The 21,730-nt window shown below is 38.9% G+C and overlaps 1 protein-coding gene across 1 annotated transcript in view; it reads right to left on the bottom strand.

Moving 5' to 3' along the window:
• Window positions 1–21,730, bottom strand: part of babam2 (BRISC and BRCA1 A complex member 2) — an 84,206-nt gene that overhangs the window by 54,871 nt on the left and 7,605 nt on the right. Inside the window, exons 4-6 of the mRNA XM_044047821.1 lie at window positions 21,265–21,359; window positions 941–1,135; window positions 334–408 (exon numbers count right to left, since the gene is read on the bottom strand). Coding sequence (XP_043903756.1) covers window positions 334–408; window positions 941–1,135; window positions 21,265–21,359 — 365 coding nt within the window. The remainder of the gene's footprint in view (window positions 1–333; window positions 409–940; window positions 1,136–21,264; window positions 21,360–21,730) is intronic.

Genomic DNA, 21,730 nt, shown 5'->3' on the forward strand with positions numbered 1-21,730 from the left:
GATGCAGCAGTGCCCCTCTTTTGTCCCCTCATCAAATGACTGGAATTAAAGAAGGTGGCTTATATTTTAGCGGAATTTCTAAGTGATGCTTACAGTCAAATGCAGAGGAGAGAATCAATATTCTGTTTACAACAGCATGCGCTAGTCAGTGTCTTTGAATAGTCATATTTGTATGGACCCAGAGCTGATTGCTTTTATCTAGGTAGTAAGGATGTAACTTATACCAGGTCTGCCACACTGTCCGTAGCATGTACTGTATACAGTACAGTAGATTCACATGAAGTGAAGGAGGTGTGCAAAGCTTGAAACTAAGTTCAATTGTGTTTGTGTTACCTTGAGGAGATAGACGGGGATGTTGCTGAAGTCCACCGGGAGTTTAAGAAGGAATCGGGCAGAAAACTCTCCTGTCTGTAGAACAAGAAGGTGTAGTGTATAATATGAATGTCTTACATATGTACAAAACATTAAAAACCTCTGTCCTGAGAGAGTTGATGTAGTGTGTAGATGTCATTTTTTGTTTGCAAGGACTAAATTGCTTTTTTTTACTAGTCTGACAGCACAGATGTGTCTGCTGTTTATGTGTGTGTGTGTGTGTGTGAGAGTCTTTTTCTGTCTATCTGAGGTGGAGAGAGGAAGAGGAGAGATGAGTTTGCATGTATCATGCGGATGTGATATTAAATAAGATTTTATGTTGATTAAAGTTAATATTGTGGCAATGGCGACAGAACAATCAACAAATGTAAACATACAGGGAAACTGCAGCGGGTAAGAAGATGCCAGCTTCTGATTGAATTGTGGTCACAAATGTACATGAAGTGGCCACAGCGCCCCTCCCAAAAAAAATGTGTGGTTTCTGTGATCACTTTTCGAACACTGAAAACATGGCTGCCAGCCGGCATGAGTCTTGGTTCTGAAAACAAGTGGGACATCATGTCCTTACCCAGCTGTTCTTGCGTCCAGCATAGATCTCCATGTTGCGGCCATAGTTGGGATCCTCCAGCAGACTGTCATACTCAAAGAGCAGCCTGGAGCTCTCATGCAGACGCTGGCACTGGTAGCTGTGGTACTGTTGGAGAAGCTCCTTCACCAGCTGGAGCAAACATTCAGGATTCCCTGCATCCCACTGGACCAGGTGCTGAAGAAAACAAGAAGTGGCTTGAAGAAGATTTTTTTTTTTTTTTTGAGAGGTCAACCAATGATTTTAAAAACAATAAAATGGATTGGCATCAACTCAGTTTCTGTTAAAGTACATTTAGCTAGATATGGTGTAATTGGCACAGAGAAATTTGTCTAAATGTTATTAAATACTAATATCTCTATAACATCAAAGTTAGCAGGTTTTAGGTTTTGTAGTTTGTTTTTGTTTTAAATACAGATACCACTGCTAAAGTTGACCAACTCCCATTTCCTGTAGAGGAGTTTGCTTTTCTGTGGTTTTCCTCTGGTGAGTTGTGTTCAATGACACAAAGGTGCTGTTAACCATCGTGGTGGAGCAGAAGCTCAACACTCACCAAAGTAAAGTACAGTGGAGAGCAATGACAATGTTACAGTGGCTACACTTCAGTTCCTCTTTAAAAATGAACAATTTTAGATCACTGCTTGAATGGTGTGTGCCATAACGCCACAGTGAGAAAGGTGCACACTCTTGGACTCGACTACTGAAAAAGAATTAATTAAAATTGCAAAAGTAGCACATTCACCCTGGCATCATGTCACTCTTTCCAAAAATGAAGTTAGATCGAATGTATATGACCTGTGCTTCGTTTGAATAAATTCAAACACCGTCCCCCTCCCCATGCTGCCCTCCCTGCTGCCCTAATACACTATAAAAATCACAGTTTTCATTACTTCATTAACCATTTTAATTTTAAGTGTTACCTTATTAACAGTGACGCCAGCATTAGAATATTCATAACACTGAGAGTAGGATGTAATAAACTTGCCCTGAACAGGAAATCACTGACCTTATGTAAACCCTTTGTACACTCAAACGGGTATTTAAATTGGCACTTATGAGATGGCAGCATTTGAATTTTAAGCAGGGAATCACAGTTTGAAGGTGAACTTTACATACCACCACATGCAAAATATTATTGGAATTCGAATAAAAAGTGACAGCCCAGCTGATGAAAACTCAAATAAAAGCAGATGAAATTCATGTCCGCTGGAGAGTCATTGTAGTGGGAGTGAATGCCAATTGTGTCAATTTGCATTTCAGACAAAAGGACAACTAAGAGGATATTTTTATTAAATGTATTTTAATAGCAGCATCCTAACTCGACACACTGTCTACATTTAAAAGTAGTAGTACATTACTTAAATAAAAATGACTGTTTAGATCACACAAAGTGATTTGTTTTATGCCGTGATGGATGGAGTGTAACTGAAAATACAAAAAAAGTAACCACTGAAAGTTTTAGGAGTGAATTATGCTGCTGTATACATAAAAATACTCCCTTAGTCAGGTCTGATAGTATTGCTGGACAAGGCACATTTTCAGATCAAGTATGCAGTATACAAACAATGTTAGATTATTTCTGTTAACAAAGACCAAACAGAGGGAGGATAACATCACATTTTAAAAAAAAAGAATTACCAAAAGTTTTTTTTTCTTTTACTTTTTTCTTGAGAGTGGTTTCAGCTGTTTTTTTGGATTTGTTTTATAGGCACACAAATCACATAGAAAACTATGGAATTTTACTATAGTACTATAGTATACAGTAGCATAGGGATAGTTGATGATACTATTGTATGAGATAATGGTTGAGTCTGGAAGAAAAATGTTACAGCAATCTGAGAAATGGTACTTCCCTTGACCAGAACAGAAGGAAAAGGGTTGTGCTCAAGGATGTCCTGTTGCCACAGAGTGATTTAGGATGAAATGGAAAATTACTGAACCTGAGCTCTTCTATGCGATACACCTCTGACCTCTGCCGCCATACTGACTGATAGCTGTACGCAGAGATACAAATATAGGTTTGTTTTTTTTATCACGTGACAATCAGGAACAAGCTGATACCAATTTCTGTATCACAAAACAAGAAACCACAAACAACAATCACAAAATGGAGTCACAAAATGTCATCAAGTAAACAATGGACAGTCTATTTTTAATAGGAATAAAAGATGTCATATGCATTTGGTGCAGGGCCGTACTGAAACGTGACTTTTCACTAGAAAGAGTACAAGAGAGAACACAGCCTCTACAAGCTGCATACCTCTTTTATTTGCAGCTACTACTTTCATCTGAATCAAACAATTATAACTTGCACACACCGTAATTATGCCACAAAAACAGTCAAGTAGAGATTTTCACTCGCTATAAAGTGATTGCGGCTCCTGCCTTGTAAGTGAAAGGTTGTTTTAAAATGACTTGATTTCCTGTGTCTGCCGTCTATGTGTTATTTTTGAAGTTACAGCCCACTCAGTTTTTTTTTTTTGATTAGTTGAAATCAAAAGTTACTTTCAAGCATGAAAAGGAAAAGAACAAATATAGAATGTGCCCTCACTTTATGGCAAATGAAAAGCTATATTTTGCTGGTTGTGTTTGCCCTTTACAGGTATTTCAACAGATGAACAGAAGATTAGCTTCAATCTAGGGAATAACATGAAGTAATGCAGAGACATAAGGATAATTGCAAAGTGTCTGTGTTATTTGTGAAGTGTCAAAGTTATACCCGTTTTATTCAATAAAAGCAGCTAGGGAAGTACATCAATGGGGCAATATAGCTTTAAGAGGCTGCACAGGCTCCTGCTAATGGTGATGGGTTTCTGGTGGACGATCATTTTTGGGAACGCTGTTGGTAAATGCATATGACGTATTATCTTCTTGTTAAAAGGCTGGCGGAGCATTCTTCCAATCAGAGACCGCAGGAAAGGTTACTTCTCTTTCCTTAGAAGTTGGTGCAAAAACTGTGTGTGTTTGTGTGTGTGTGGTTTTAAATATATAGTTTGAGTTTCTTGCTGTTGGGATGTATGATGCAGTTGGGATGTATGACATATGGTGTTTTTCTACTGTTCCAGTACTGTTTTTTTTTTTTTGCTTTTCTATTAGGTATAGTACCTGGTACTTTTTTAGTACCTGCTCTGGTGAGGTTCCAAGCGAGCTGAGCACAATGCCGAACTGTAGATCATTTAAAAAGACTTAAAAATCAGGAAAATGTGTGTCAATCTCCAAAATTTAGCAAAGATATTTCTAAACGCTTAATATTTAACAGAGGAGGCTGGTGTATCTAGTGAACGCGCTGCCAAAAGTCTGCGATCCCTAGCCGAATCACAACCTTATTTCAGTTCAGCTCAGGTCATGCGGGAAGTACTGACCTAATCTTTTTAATTAATTGATTCTAATGATTCAGTACACCAAAAATAACTGCTTTACAAGTCACTAGTTTGGGTGTGTCGTGTATTAAACAACGTCATGGCAGTTTCATACAGTGCTATGATGACTCCACCCACATGGAGAAACAGGAATATGTTTGCTGCTTCATCTCATCATTAGACAGCCTTTAATGACTGTTGTGTTGATCACTCCAAAGCCATAGAGAAAATCAGTGACTATACATCTCCGCACACAGTAGTTGCCATCAGTAAGGTCAAATGTATTATTGTATGACTTCCGTGTTTGAATTCCTTATTCAGATTTGAATCAGTAACACAAACTTACCAAATGAGGCAGCAATAGACTAGCAGCTGCTGTGTGTAGTGGAATTTGGTGTGGCATGTTTCCAGTCAGAAAAGGCATAACCTTAAGCTACTATAGATTTAAGCAAGTGGGTATTTTATTGAGTGAACATTTTGTTAAGTGGCTAGTTTGTGTTTTTCCTTGTATTTCCACTGGCAGCTATGTTTTTTAATGATGGTGTCCGTGTCTCAGGCTGGTTCCCAGCAACTGTGACACAATGGGGGAAGTCTGCATTGGCAAAAACATGATTTACCAATTTAAAGAATTTATCAGCATGTTTGAACTTTAAAATGACTCCAACTGTGATCTATGCTTGGGATAAGTGACCTTTAAAATACACCACACACAAAGGTTGTTAATATAAGTATGACTAAATGCATGAGAAGTGTGGAAACTTTCTCTTTCCAGGTGAAAGTGGATGAAGATAATGACATCAACTATTACAACATACAAAGACTCATCTGTGGCTTGGCTTGGGGGACAAGTCTCTGGGCAGACCCAGAGAAGAAAAGTGAAAGCTATCCTTTTGCCCCAACTGATTCTGAAAGTGAAATAACTGCAATACCAAAGTAAATGTGAAACTACAGTTGTCTCGCTGCCGAGCTCCAAGCAGTTACACACAGGTCATCCCGAAGGATGAGTAAATCAGATAGTCATTCTAGTGTGTACTGAGAGGGTTAGGGTGGGTAGTTTCATAGGTAATGGATGCATTATAAGCATTGCTACCCACTGAACTGAGCTGTCAAAAGCAGGATGTCTATAACTTGCTTTAGCTTGTCTGTCTTTTTCTCTGGCAGTTAATATCAGCCCACTGGAGAAAGCTTCCATTGTTTGAAAGCAACACCCCCCCACTATGGAAGGAGGAGGGGGTGGTGGTGGTTGGTAGCAAGGGTAGGCTAAACGGAGACCGTGACCTCATCGTCCTGATCCACCACAGGTTACCAGCAATGCCGGGATTCCCGAAACGAGGAGGCGACGCAAACAAGGATGGGCATTGTCCAACAGAGGCAGTCAGTGCCCAGAGGAATGGAGCAAAGTGAAACTGAGGAGACACTCAGAAAGTGCTGTGTCAGGACTGTGACACAGAATATCAGTGGTACTACACTGTACAAGGACAGACAGGGAAGAGGTGGGAAGGGGGGGGGGACAAATTAAATCTAGAACTAAGACAAGTAGGTCAATGACAATGGAAAAAAACTGTCTCAAAGGTTTGTGTCTGTGGCAGTAATGACACTGTTAACTCAAGAGAACTCTTTCATTAAAATAAGTGATGTGACGTGAGCTGCTTTTCTTTGTTTTCGTAAGACAACAGTTTCCCAGAAAGAGCACAGACAGTACACAGGTTTATGTATGTCTATCTGACAGTGGTTTTGTGTCGTACCTCCCACCACTGGCTGGCAGCAGGCTTTTGAGCCATCTGGATACAACTCCAAGAAATATATATGGAGACATCTGGAAATTATTTTTGTGAGAGACTTCCAGTTTTGCATTTCCGGTCAGTAGTTGTGTAGCTTTACGCAGAAGGCAGGAAAACAACTTTGACAGATAACATTGCTTCTAGAAAAGAGGTATTTGAGGTCAGGGGTTGCTATAACAGAAACAGCACTTCCATGATTTAATTTCATTCATTCATTCATTCAACCATCCTCACCGAGCAACATCACAAAATAATTAGACACCTTCCTCATGTCTTCCCACTTCCCAGTAACATTACACATATGTAAAACTGACCTTATCTGGCTATAACTGTTTGTTATTGATTGTAAAAAAAAAGGCAACTCACTGTGTTCACAGATTCATGAAAAGTGCTGAAACAAAACATGAAGTCAGACTCCTAGTAAATTATATTGTACTGAATGTTCTGACTTTGCATTAACAAGGTGAAGCTTGAGTGATGCAAACGAAGAAGAATCATACTCCAAGGGGGGGAGGGGCCAGAGAATCACTGAGCCAAAAAGCAATGTCCATGTGTTGCACACGGTGTTGATGTTTTGTGTGTAGACATGCACGTCTGTACAGAGCCTTCACCGAATTGATTTTATACGCTCTGCTGAAGGCTGTGCTAAAACAGATCTACATGGTTTTGTCATGAATAGGATTAGCCCTGCGGGAAGTGTAAAGATTGGATCCAAAAGGAAAAATAAAAACAAAATATAGTTGCAATCTCCGCTATTTGAGAGCTGAGATTCAACATTTGATGAAATTAAATGGGGAAAAACGGAAAGGAACAACTTTCTTACAGATGCTTTAACCACAGGGGGTAAATATTGTAGCCTTCAATGAGACATTATTTTTGTCACACTGGCTAAACCTATGTTAAATGATTAAGCCTAAACATGGCTCATAATAAGACCCGTCACAAGTACATAAACCACTGATACATTATTTTTGACTTTTTTTTTAAGGAACTGGTTTATAATCATATTATACTGACATTAGAACTTAATTCAGTAAAAATGTCAAACAAAATATGTTGGATTAGCTTTAGGATTCATTAGTTTTGGTGTTAATGTAGCAGTGTGTCCAAGTCAGTGAAGATAAACATTACAGAAAATAGAGCACACAAAAACTTGTTGCGAAATAGCATTTAAGATATGTTTATGGTTCTTCTTCTTTCAGCTTCTCCCTTTAGTCCTTCTGGTTAAAAAAAAAACACAATGGCGATTTATTTTTAGGTTATGATTCCTCTAGAGGAGTCATATTATCTAAGAAAGACCAAGTGATTACAACTAAAACAATATGAAGCCATGACCTGTTAGTTACTGGTTTCTTGATACTATTTGATAGACAGTATGGACTGTTTGCTTTGCCTGTATCTCTGATAACTTAACATCTGATGACTCAATATTTTATCTGGTTATTAAAAGAGTTTAAATGACACACTCACTCATCATCTATGACTTTATTCTCCATGATTCAATTCGGAATGACAGGTAGATTAACTTTGTCTTCTTCCGAAACATCCATGTCTGGCTGACTATAGAGCCTATAGACATGCAGATAAAAAGAGTTGTGTTGCTTTAGGTGAAATGCTCATGTCAGCATGCTAACATATAGCTAATACCATGACTAATTTAAACTGTCTCTGGTATGAAGTTAATAATTAAAAAAATGACATACAAATAATTTCAGCATACACAGTTGGACAGTTCAGTCAGCGTTAAGGTGCAGTTTTAATCAAGTCTGATATGATGAAATTTACTTGAGGACAAGGGGCAAACTCAGATGACAGAAACATTGTTTTCATTTAAGATCAAAATGTGTTCCTAAATTAGGAGTCTTCACACTGAATTGATGCAAGTTGACAGAATTATGTCATCCTGTGCCATTCGTCTGTACCATCTTCGATCCAATGTTTATCTTTGGCCAATGACAGAGAGTTTGGCATCTGAAAATGAAAGATAATTAAATAGGCCAAGAGAAAATATTTGTTTTTACGTCTTAAATGTGATTTTTATAGATGCTGGCAACCTGATCCAATAAATCGTGGAAGACTTGAAAGTGTGGGGCATTAAAAAAAACTCCAAGTATTAAATTAATCTCTGTTAGTCTCTAATTCAAGTGTGGGCTCACACCCTGTTTTGCCCCCGGAGAGTGCCAAGTCTAAGATCACGCTAAATTGCTCTTGTCATGTGTTGAAGGTACTTGGCATTCTCAGCCCTGGGTTTTTTTCCACTGTGATCTGAATGGTTTGTATCCAACGTGGTACAACTTGTTGACAGAAATAGTACTTTTCTGACAACTTTACATGTGGCTCAGTAACTTCTTTAGCGTTCTCCAAAACCACAGTGGGATGATACTATTGTCTCCTCTTAGAATTGGCACACAAGTCTCTTGTTTTCTTCCATCCATCGACTGGTGTTAAGAAATTGCCAAGCCCCATTTCACCTAGCAAACAATAGCCTGTCCACTAAAAGCATTCCCAGACCTGTCAGTGAACACTGCCAATAATAAACTTTAATAAAAGCTGGAACATAGTATTCCCCAAAGCAGGAAGGAAACAGCAACAACAGTTGGTACACTATGCCCAGGTTGACATAATCGTGCTTTATGAGCCACCTGAGGTCCATTGTTAGAACAGTAACAGGGAATGAGCTGGAGCTGCAGATAGGAAGGGCTCTCCAGTGCTTTCGGGATTAGCGGTGGGTAATGTGAAGCCAGGAATGTATTCTTTTCCTTAAAGGGAGAATACTTCAGTTGGCTTTACATCCCGTTTTCTTAATGGAAGATGCTTCTGTGTCAAAATTGCATGCATTGTCTCTGTGCAAGACCCTAACAAACTCCTGTAAACAGAGGATGGAAATCCACAGTCGTTGGAATATGGTTAAAAGACATGAAAGCATTTCAGGACGGGGCAGGTGTTACTCTATTTCATAAAGAACAAATCCAGGTAGATAACCAAAACTAACAATGCTTAAAAATAATCTTTCAACACATGTAATTGGAAGGTGCTTCATAATTTGCATCTGAATTAGTTGCACCTTCCCCCCGTATATTTGAAACATGTCTGGTGTGCAAAGACCTTTACTCCACCCAAGGCCTGCTTTTGAAAAACTCCAAGAAGTGGGCTGAGAGCTGAGAGAGAGAAGGAGTGAGGCATCGTGAGGAGCATTGCAGGGGGGTGTGGTCCGGTATTGAAATCTGACACCAAGTTGCAGCTGTGTGAGGTGCTCAGTAAGATAAGCTTCTAAAATGCTCACATCACGTTTCAAGCGAGGGAGAGAGAAGGTGACGGAGGACACCTCCCGCATTTATAAAAGGGAAGGAGTCTGGGACAACAAGCCTCATACTGGTTGATGAAGAGGGTGATGGCAGAGTGCACCAGTGACACAATTTGAATGCAGTAGCTGGTGTTTGATTAGAGAGGCAGTAGATGTGCCAATTTTTATCAGAACATGTATAATTTTAATAAGGAGTTGGCCATTCAACTGATAAGGGGTGAGCAATATGAGCTTAAAACTATGTCACATGATACTACAAAAAAAAAAAAAACACATTTGTGAAAGATATTTCACAGAACCTCAAAATAAAAGTGTCTGTGTTGCTATGGAATAATATATAGTTAATAATAATATAAAAATGTATTTATTATACAAACAACTGTTATAAAAACACATACAGTATGACTTGATATTCAGTGGCCAAATGAAGTCAATTGGAGAGCAGCAACTTTGAGACCTCTGTTTTACACTAAACTGTGAAATTTTCACCTGGATCAGCAAATAGCAATAATAATAATAACAAAAAAATGCTTCTGGGGTTTAGTTACACTTTAAGTATAGGTTGATCATATATGTATATCTATACATATAGATATACATACATATTCTGTATGTATATGTGTATATATATAGATATAGATATGCATTAATAGTAAATTTATGTCTTATTCATTTATTATTTTAACAAAAAAACAGGTAAATAGTGAGATTTCTGGTTTAGACGGTGCGCAGATCCTGCTTCTGTGCCACTGACAGCTGAGAAGTTTAAGAAAGATAAGAGGGAACATGTTGATGCTGTATCTGGAGAAGCCATCAGGTCTAACTTTACAACTCAGTCACATGTACATTGAGACTGGGGAATTCCCAAAATATTTAATGCCTGCAGGCATCGGTGGACAAGTCCAGACCAGACAAATGATACGTTCCAGACAAAGACAGGGATGCAGGGGCAGATGAAAAGTAGTATTCGGAGTTAAGAAAAGAGGGGCACTTACAAACAACTGGTCTCACATACAGCACACTAGCTATTAGGAGCTGGAGAATAAAATTCTTCCATGGATCTGATATCTATCAAATGCTTATGAATCTACACAGAAAAGTCAGTAAGCAGACAGTGAAGAAGAAAACAGGTCACCTGTAACTATTTGTCTCAAGCTCAGTCATGCTGATGCCATGTTATAGTGTTAGCGTAAAATACATGATGATAAACAATTTTAATTGTTGATGGGGAATTATCATGATAATTATGTGAATGAAATGGAGAAAAACATGAATATATCATGTGATTATCACTGTACACAGACACACAAAACTTAGCGTTGAAGGTGGTTTCAGCCCCTTTAAGTCTTGTCGTGGTATGTGTGCATTTGTCACATGGGCTCCGTTGGTTGCATGTGTGCCCGCTATCAGTCTGACGAAATTCTGTGGGAAATGGTGCTGTTGTTCCTTTTCCTGGTTTCCTTAGCAATATGTTGTTGGAGTTGACAAATTTCTTCCATTTGACTGTCCTACGCCCTCTGATGCAACGTCTTTCTGAGATCATATCTGTGCCTTGATGTCACCATGCACGAACTAGAGCTCTTGGCCTTTTTCAACAAATCCTCTTCAGTGATCTAATGTTTGCACGATTTCAACTTAAGAGGCCAATTTGTTCAATACCACCAAGTGGCAACTGGTATTGGCGTCACCCATAAGAATCTGAACTTCTCTTTTCAAGCCTCCAGAATCTGAATTTGGCCAGCGCCATGTGGAGGTTTTGCAAGTGGAAGTTCAGACACTGGTGTCCACACCTATGTGCTGTTCTTTATCATCCATTTCCTCTTACATCATTCTCCATTGACTGACTGGAACTTAGTGTGTGATACAATTAACTTATCACGGAAACATTTACTAATGTGAATCGATTGAGAAGTAGGGTAATTTTTTTCAAACATCCTCTAGTGCCTAGTCAGTGTGTTGCTACCTCCAGGTTGGCTTAAGCACAGAAACTGTCCACTTATATGTACATATATAAATACACTACCAGTCAAAAGTTTGGACACACCTTCTCATTTAAAGTTTTTTCTTTATTTTCATGAGTATTTACATTGGAGATTCTCACAGGCATCAAAACTATGAATGAACACATATGGAATTATGTAGTAAACAAAAAAGTGTGAAATAACTCAAAACATGTTTTATATTTTAGATTCTTCAAAGTAGCCACCCTTTGCTTTGTTGACAGCACCACAAACCCATGGCCTCGCTCAATGAGCTTCATGATGTAGTGACCTGAAATGGTTTAACTTCACAAGTGTGCCTTGTCAGGGTTCATTTTTGGAATTTATTGCCTTCTTAATGGGGTTGGGACCATCATTTGTGTTGTGCAGAAGTAATGATGGACAACAGTCCAGTTTGCAATCGCAAGTTAACAGCACCTCTGATTAGAGCCCAGATGAATGCCACACAGAGTTCTAGTAGCAGACACATGTCGACATCGACTGTTCAGAGGAGACTATGCGAATCAGGCCTTCATGGTCAAATAGCTGCTAAAAATCTAAAAAAAACTAAGGAAAAGCAACAAGCCAAAGAGATTTGTTTGGGTCAAGAAACACAAGGAGTGGACATTAGACCAGTGGAAATATGTGCTTTGGTCTGATGAGTCCAAATTTGAGATCTTTGGTTCCACCCGCCTTTGTGTGATGCAGAAAAGGTGAACGGATGGTCTCTGCATGCATCGTACCGTGAAGCATGGAGGAGGAGGTGTGATGGTTTGGGGGTGCTCTGCTAGTGACACTGTTGGGGATTTATTCAAATTGAAGGCACACTGAACCAGCATGACTACCACAGCATCCTGTTTGCATTTAGTTGGACCATCATTTATTTTTCAAAAGGACAATGACTCCAACACGCCTCCAGGCTGTGTCAAGGCTTTTTGACCAAGAAGGAGAGTGATGGAGTGCTGCGCCAGATGATCTGGCCTTCACAGTCACCTGACCAAAACCCAATGATGATGGGTCAAGATGGTTTGGCATGAGATAGATCGCAGAGTGAAGGCAAAAGGGCCAAAAAGTGCTCAGCATCTCTGGGAACTCCTTCAAGACTGTTGGAAAACCATTTCAGGTGACTACCTCATGAAGCTCATTGAGAGAATGCCACAAGTGTGCAAAGCAGTAATCGAAGCAAAGGGTGGCTATTTTGAAGAATCTAAAATACAAAACAGGTTTTGAGATATTTCACACTTTTTTGTTTACTACATAGTTACCATGTGCGTTCATTCATAGTTGTGATGATTTCAGTGAGAATCTACAATGCAAATAGTCATGAAAATAAAGAAAAAACATTAAATGAGAAGGTGTGTTGACGCCTTTGACTGGTAATGTATATATACACTCACTTTACATATTTTTATTTTCCACATGACAGGCAGTGTCTACAACAAATCAGGACAGGGGACTGGGAATTGATAGAATCACATGTGAACTGAATGTAGTACTTGCAAATGCATATATCTGTACCAAATGTGTAGTTCTTTCATCATAACTTACTAAATTGGGGCAGAAAAAATGCTGATGTGAAGCAACAGTGCATCTTCCGCGTAACAGTTCTCTCCCTTCCTCTCACAGACTTTGTCATTTCCTGCTCTCTAGTCATTTTTCCCAGCAAGTCGTGGGTATTACTGCTGTTGTATTACTGTCACTAAGTTCACTGCTGAAGTTATTTTATACACATTCTCCTCCACCACATGAGAACAGTTGAACAGAATGGTTGATCCTGGTTTGTACTTTTACATTGGATAAAGGCAGAGGTTATGCTATGTGGCCTTTATATTTGTAATGGTGTGACTGTGTTGACCTAAAGTTACTGTTTGGGATGTGGTCTTCCTATAAACTTTGTGATTGCTTTGATAATTATTTAAAAAAACAAAAAAAACTTTTGGAGTGTTTGAATGGGTTTGCCTCATGAAGATGGTAAACAACCCAATATGAATGCAGTTTTATTTTAAAGGAAAATAATGTATAAATTAAACATTAAATACACAATAGGTAATCAAAAAAACAAAATGAACAAACTCAGATGAACCGGTTGAAAAATAAACTTAGCAGCATTTATCTCATGTCTAAGAATGTGAAAAATGTCAAAAGTAATAAATTGCCATAGTCCTGGCAGCTTCTCCCACTCTGTCTCTTTGTTTCTTTGTCTCTCACACTGGATTCACACAAACATGTAATGTTAACACTTGGCAGTGGGTGGGTCTGACTTGGTGCTCGAGGTTGTAATGTTAACTACACGGCAGGAGTTGGTAATGTTGCTACAGTGATGATGATGTGATGTCCGTTGTATCTCCCCACTGTTGGCTGCACTTTAATGGACAGAAACATTGGTACCGGGGAGTGTTTGGGCTAAATGGTAAACATGATTTGATTGGCTAGCGCTTGAAGTGCAGTAAGAGTACCTTATTACAGCACCTGCAATGAGAAGAGTCCGTCTGCAAGATGCAAGACAGAGGGGGATCTCAGAGGCAGGACTTGTGTTCATGAGGCCTCTACGTATACACACAGCGGGTACAGTTAAACTGTCAATGGCTCATTTCATCATCTATGGAGAAAACACACAATTGAAATAAAACTTTTTTCTGTGTCATTTGAGGCAAGAAATGTGTCATTTAGAATTTTAAAATGGTTTATTTATAGTTTACATCTGTAGGGCAAACTATAAATATGTAAAATAATGTGGACGTTTTGCGCTCACAGTGCCCAGCACAGAGCAGCGTTACCTTGGTACCTCTTGTGTGGTTTTGTGTAATTTCATGGGTCCAGCATCTGAGATCCACCTCCCTTGTGTGGCTTTGTGTGATTTGATGGGTCAATTCTACCCATGAGATGCAACTCCTTCATGCATACGGATACACTAGCCTGCAATGGGGATTTTCCTCTTAGCTGCAACTGGTGTCAGATTCACTACCAGACCTACCCCCCTGCTATGTAAAAGATTTGTACACTGACTGACACTTTGTTAGGTACATACACCTGTTCAACTGCTTATTAATGCAAATCTTTAATGAACTAATCACATGGCAGTAAGTAAATGAATGTAAGCATGTAGACATGGTCAAGAAAGTGATTAAAGTGACTTTGAACATGCCATGCCATGGTTGGTGGACTGAGTACTTCACAAAATGATAATTCACACGCAACCGTCTCTACAGTTTACAGAGAATGGTCCAAAAAACAAAACAAAACATATCGAGTGAGCAGCAGTTTTCTGAGAGAAAATGTCTTGTTGATGTCAAAGTAGAGTGACCAGACTGGTTTGAAATGATGGAAAGGCAACATTATCTTGCAACGGTCCGTCAAATATCCACTCATTATAGCCAAGGAGATCATCTGTGAGCGCACAACATGTTGAATCGTAAAGCAAGGTGTACTGCATTTGAGAGCATCATCATATCAAGGTTTCAGAAACACTGATCAACATTTTCTGACATTTTATGGACAGAATATAATCGATCAATATTAATTGATTATGAAAATAATTACAACTTGGACATTTTGACAAGTTAGGTTCACTAAAAATAAAAGAAATGATAGTTCTATTTTCTGTTCTGTACTGTTACCTTCATGTTCATGTTTAATAAATGAGTCTATGTTTCAGGATATGGTAACCAGAATCATGCAATTACATTACATTTAACATGTGTGTTCACTACATGCACATTTTTGCACTGTCCCTTTTTTCTGTCATGGATAAGAAACCTGTTCAAGGCCTGATGTGGCCCAGTGGGGAAAAACACATGTCTAAACAGAGAAGCTAATGATAGCCTTGGCTGGCTGTAAACAAGAGCAATGTGCTGCTGAGGTATCAGGAATTCAACCAGCCACGGACAGAGGATCCAGAATTAGCCCCAGCAAATAGATTAAAATAAAAATAACGCAGCCTGCTAATGAACTATGTTGACTTTTTATACATTAGTGGTTTACAATATTTCACTTGCCACTAAACATGAGGAATCATTTGTTACTTCAAAAAATAGTACATATAGGGAACTGCTCCATTAGTTGTAAAAATAATTCCTCACAGTGATGGTAACAGTGTTCCGTGGAATATGGGTATGTGTGGGTGTGTGTGTGTGTGGTGGTGGGGGGGGGTCTAAGTTATTGCTGGGAATTTAGACCTTTTAAAGGGGGATGTACAGGAAACCAGGAGAGAGTGGGAGAGATTCTCAGACAGCGAGACAGCCGAAGGAGAGTTATGAAAACCTTAACAGCAAAACACAGCTAGACCGTAAAGTGAGAAAATAAACAAGCAACAAGCTGCCAGGCACTGGCTCAGAAGAGGTAATTCCCCTCATGAGCACAGCTGGATTTATGAGAGGGTGAGCAATACTCCCCCTCTTTACTCCCAGACCCTGACACAAGCAGGGGAATTTAGCTTCTCTGTGCTAGTCTGCTTCAAAAATAGCACTGGTTAACTAAAATCGTACTAGCATAACAGCGACGACGACAACAATGAGGAAGTACTCTATAGATTCTCCTTGAATGCAGAAAAGACCAAGGAGATGATCATTGACCCGAGGAAGAAGACAGTGCAGCACATACCACTGTGCATATGTGAGACAGAAGTGGACAATGTGAAAACCTTCAAATTCCTCGGGACTTACATCAGCGAGGACCTCACTTGGTCTCACAACGCACAGCAAAGGATTAAAAAAGCCCAGCAGCGACTGTACTTCCTGAGAAAGCTGAGAAAATTTGGAATGTCATCCAAAATCCTCAGCAACTTCTACAGGTGTACGGTCGAGAGCATCCTCACCAGTTCCATCACAGTTTGGTATGGAAACTGCACTGCCCAAGACAGGAAGGCCCTCCAGCGGGTGGTCAAAACTGCACAGTCCATCTCTGAAGCAGCCTTCCACTCACTTCAGAACATCTACTCCACCAGGGCCACCAGAAGAGCCCACAACATCATCAAAGACAGCACACACCCACAGCACAGACTCTTCACGCTGCAATCTCCTAAAGTCAAAATATATACTTAGTCGTAGTAGTTGTAAGATCAGCCAGTAGTTGGTGCAGTGACAGCATTTCAGGTCAGACAGTCAAGATAACAGTCGGTCGATAAGCTTCCGACGGTGTTTACCAAACCTGGAAATGGTTGTCCACAAATCAAAATTATTCAGTTTTAATGATTTCTTTGTTACATGGAGCAACGAAAAAAAAATCTAATTGACTAATCGATTATCAATTGATTAATAATCGAATTATCGCTCCCTGTTAGTGACAACTAACCTGGCTTATATTTTAGTGGAAGTTGTAGGGGACATTCTGTGCATATGGTCCATTAGGTCAAGCTATGGGTGTAGCATACACCATTAAATGTGACTACTGTTCTTGTCTCAGTATACAGTAGTGTAGAAACTGATTTATGGAATGAAGTGTGCCATTTCGGGTTTATGTTAGCATACTGAGTGTCAATCTGAGGCTTTGTGTCATCCATTAACGTTAAATTTAAATTAGTTTAGCTAATCAAGCACAAAATTGGTCACATTGGACACATCAAGTTTTTGTTGGTGTTGTATTATTATTTATTTAAACTGGGAGTGAGAACTGGGTAGGTCCTTGGCCAGCTTGGGTCCGACTCTGGTCTAACAAAATGTAAACACGCAGTAGTAATTCGATTCCTGACCACATTATCTGGGTGTGTTAGTCTGACTTAGAGAAATTAGATTTAGTACTATTTAGTTATGTTGGACTAACATGTTAAATCCAATCCAACCCAAGCCAACTTTACATGGGTAAAAGTAACAGCCATACAATAGACCACAAAAGCCAATGAAAAGAGATGCGTTTTAAGAAGAGATTTTAAAACACAACCTGTCTAATGTGCGCAGATCATTCAACCGTTAAGCGGCTACAACAGCAAACACACGGTCCCCTCTGAGCTTGCATTTCATTTTTAGCGAACTAGGAGCAGCTGATCAGGTGACCTGAGTGAGTGAAGGTGTGTGAAGGTGTAGCAGCTCAGAGAGGTAGGGCAGGGCAAGGCCATTAAGGGATTTAAAAACAAATAAAAGTAAAATCCTAACATGTATGGGCAGCCAGTGGAGTGACGCTAAAATGGGGAAAATGTGCTCATATTCACGAATGCCAGCTTTGCACCATCTGAAGATGAGCAACCCAATAATCCCCACATAAAGTGCATTACAGTGATCCAGCCAAGGGGTGACAAAGGAGTGGATTACTGTTTTCAAAGTGCTGCTGTGAGAGAATTGGCTTTATTTTGTCCAGCTGCCTCAACTGGAAAAAGCTTGATTCCACAATAGTCCCAATCTGACTGTTGAACTTCTGTTGAGTCCATTTTTAATCCTACGTTATTGATGGTTGGCTTGATACACTAAGACATACGGGGGGGAGTCCCAGTACCAAAAACCATGACTTCTTTTAACTCACAATTTAAAAGGTTAAGAACCATACAGGCCTTTATGTCATCAAGACACCTAAGAAATTATTGGATGAAATAGGCTTTTTTTTTTCTTGTGGAGTGTGGAAATGACATGCCTCCTAAGTATAGAGCCAAGTGGGAGCAGATAGAGAGAAGTGTAGAGGGCCTAAAACTGAGTCCTGAGGGACGCCACACGAGAAAGGAGCAGAGGAGGATACAGTGTCCCCAAGGTTGACACAGAACGTTTGATCTGCCAAGTAGGACCTGAACCACTCCAGTATTGTAGGAGTACAGGACTGCCCACCCACTGCTCTAAGCGAGAGATTGAGTTCTCATGGTCCACTGTGTTAAAAGCAGCAATTACATCTAAAAGCACAAGAATAATACAGTCACCAGAGTCAGCAGCTAAAAGGATATCATTAAAAGCAGATTTTGTGCTGTGCTGCTTGAAAACCTTGAGAATAGTGTGCATATATTTTAAAGTACAAGTTTTTCTTTTCTAATGTCATGTAAATGTAGTGAGTGAAAAAATATGGATACAGTATGCATTCATATTAAGAAAATGTACATTATTATATGTGCAATGTTGATATTCCTTATATTTTGTAATTGCTGACATTTCCAAATGAAACAATAATAACTGAGAAAAAAAAATGAACATTTCAGTTTTATTGTAGCACCTTAAAAGATTACAACCCAACCCATGGGAACTATTGCAAATTGCTGAGTCAAACACTTCACTGCAAACTTAACTTAACTTTGCAGTCTCCCAACAAAAACTGCACGGCTGTTTTCAGTATATACGCTCATTAATTATAAATGAATTAGCTAATACCAATGTAACAGGAGGGATTACTTGTTGAAAAAGTTGACTTACAGCCCATCAAGATAAGATAAGATAAGATAATCTTTTATTAGTCCTGCAACAGGGAAATGTGCATTGTTACAGCAGCAAAGACAATCAGGGTAAAGGTAATACATAAAAAATAACATTAATAAATAAAGAATGTGGTTAGCTAGCCTGTGCACAAATAAACCTCCTGGTCGGTGAACACATATTCTAAATCTGATATACTGTGAGCAAATTTTGAAAAAATAAATAAATACATATTTTGTGAAAACTTTGTGATTGTGTGAGCCTTGCCCAGTGCAACATATGCACTGCTTTACTGTCATAGTAGCATAATGTTGACTGATTGAAAATGAAATGTAGGTCAGGCTGAAATGAGCATACATATAATTCAGTAACAGCCTTGTTGTTATGATTGCAGAGATTTTATGACTTGGCCACAGAGAGTGAGTTGCACTTTGATCAGTATAAAAGTGCCTTTTGGAAACGGTTGTGGAACTTCAAATTAAAGTTGTTTTTATGTATGCGTCAGCTGAACATTCCAGCAGTAGCAACATGGGGGCACATTTTAAGTTATCTTATAGTGTAATAGTGTATAGTGTAATGTTAAGTGAAATAAGGCCTAATGTTAAAGCTGGATGACTTTATTGATCCAAGATTAAGATTTCATTGGCCCAAACCTGATAATTACTTAACTTCATTTTCCACAATAACAACTTTTGTCTGACACTTAATAATTATGCCTTTGTAAAACTCAACGGCAATCACTTAACAACTCATGATCCCAAAACACCAAGCTCAGACTGTCAAAGTGAAAAACAAGAAGGCTGGAGAATGAAACATGAACACAGCTCATCTGGAACGTATCATCTCCTTGAAGCTACTTTTTTCTCAAGCAGCAACTTGTAACAGTATATAAACATTAAAACCACACCTTGTTGGAAACTTAACACTGCTGATGCAATCAGAGCCTGAAAACCAGTTCTCAAAGTTGCAAAGTCTGGATACAACTGACTCTGCATTTTCTGCTAAAAAGTTATAACACAATGCAGCGCTGGAAACACAATGTTAATGTTTTGAAGTTATGACTACACAAATGGAGGACAAACTAATGCCACAAATTTCCCTTCAAGGTAGAATTTCCTCTAACATTTCCATCTGAATGCTGGGTAATATTGCTGGTTTTTATGAACAGCCCTGCAGCACAATTCATGTGTTTAAAAAAATGTCCATGTGAATCACTGTTTCACAATTGAAGTAACAGAAAATAACTGAGTTCATGACGCGATGAAATGCAAATGCTAATTATTACACCTTTGTTATTGCAGCCTTCTAACACCACATCCCTAAAGCTGTTAACACATTTGCTTGCTTTGTCAAAGGGTGTGTGGCACTGCTTCATTCAGCTCCTCCCTCACTTGAGACGTGTAAAGATATGATCATTAATTTGAGGCATCTGTCTGACAGTTAGGATCACTCAGTGGCACTAATCTGACAGGATCTGGCTTCAACGAGCAGAAAGGAATAAAAGTGTTTTCATATAGTAATAAGTATTGTACATAATAACAGCAATTAGCCTTTTAAATTCCTCCTGGGAATAAACAGCACCCAATACCTGTTTTCAGATTAAAAAACACACACAAAAAAAACTGTTGCTGCACTTGAGTTTTATAATGAAACAAAAACAAATCAAAGCCTAGAATGTTTGCTATAATGCTGCATTCGAGATCTGTAGTCACTGTCACTGTTTGCCCTGTGCTGACTTGCAAATGATCTATTAAGCTTCCACATGCACTTGCTGCACTTAATTTATGGAGTAATTCAGGCTTTTGTGTGTGGCTATATGAGACAGTGGTGTGTAGTCAGGACTAACTACACTGGGCGTGCCTCAACAACCAGCTCACTCACACCATGTTGATCGTGATTGTCAATTTTTCTTTGATGTTAGACAGCCTTTTCTGGCTGGAGACTGCAGATTATGTCGCTGAGTAAAGTGCTCAGTCCCCAGAGTCCAGAGAGAAAATCAGATATGTCATTCTGCTGTTTCAAATAGATGTACCTTAGTGACACAAACTTACCAAATGGGACAGGTTTGTTTATCAACAAGGAAGAAAACAATGGTCTTGTTTTTTTCTTCACAAGTCCCTACCTACAAACTAAAAACATTGGTTATCTCCATGGACTTTGGTGCAGAGAGCGAACAGTTAAGAAGCTTCAGTGTCCAGGCAGAGAAGGCTGTCTGATGTTGAGATAAAATGGCAAATAAAATCCTAAGTTATTGTAGGCTTAGGCAGGTATGGATTTCATGAAGTGATCCCGATAAAATCTTATTAAATTTAGTCTTAAGCAATAAATCAAGTGGCTAAAATCAGTTTTCCTTGTCTTATATTCAGTAAGCATGATCGTCTGTGTCTCACACTGTTTCCTTGGTGATGTGTCAATAACGTCTGGTTAGTTTATATAGTTTCTCATGCTGCCTTCTCATGTGGATGTCGGAATGTGACTTCTGTGGACATTGGCCTTCTCAAATACAAAATATCCAGATGTGTGTGAAAGCAGCTTAAAATCATTAGATAAGGCAAGATGCTCACCGGTAGCTCTGAGGGTTCGGGGAGAAACTCGCCATCTTCACCAAAAATGAAATCTGGAGGTAATTCTGGGAACTGTGCATTGAATATGATATCCCCTGTGAAAAAGAAAAAAAAAAGAGAAGACAATGAGCTGGTTATTGTCCATCATCACTTCCTAAGTCTGACTTAGATTTCATCGGTACATTGGTACAGTGAAACAAGAGAAACTGTGGTGGCAACAGTTTGATGAAAGGCTCGTTATGGTAGTTTTTTTTTTCTTCTTCTTCTTTTTTTTAAGTGACTGAACAAAATAAACCAAAACATATTTGAACTTCAAAGCCATTCAGATCCTGACAAACAGGTCTGTTGTGTATAAACAAATGCATTTGAATCTAGTATACTTGGTTTTGCTTTTTATTCTGTCAAAGTAATACACGGAATAAAAAAAAGCTTATACCAACCAATTAAAAGAGCTGCACTCAGGTAA

This window comes from Solea senegalensis, linkage group LG16 (assembly GCF_019176455.1).
Source record: "Solea senegalensis isolate Sse05_10M linkage group LG16, IFAPA_SoseM_1, whole genome shotgun sequence".
NCBI lineage: Eukaryota > Metazoa > Chordata > Actinopteri > Pleuronectiformes > Soleidae > Solea > Solea senegalensis.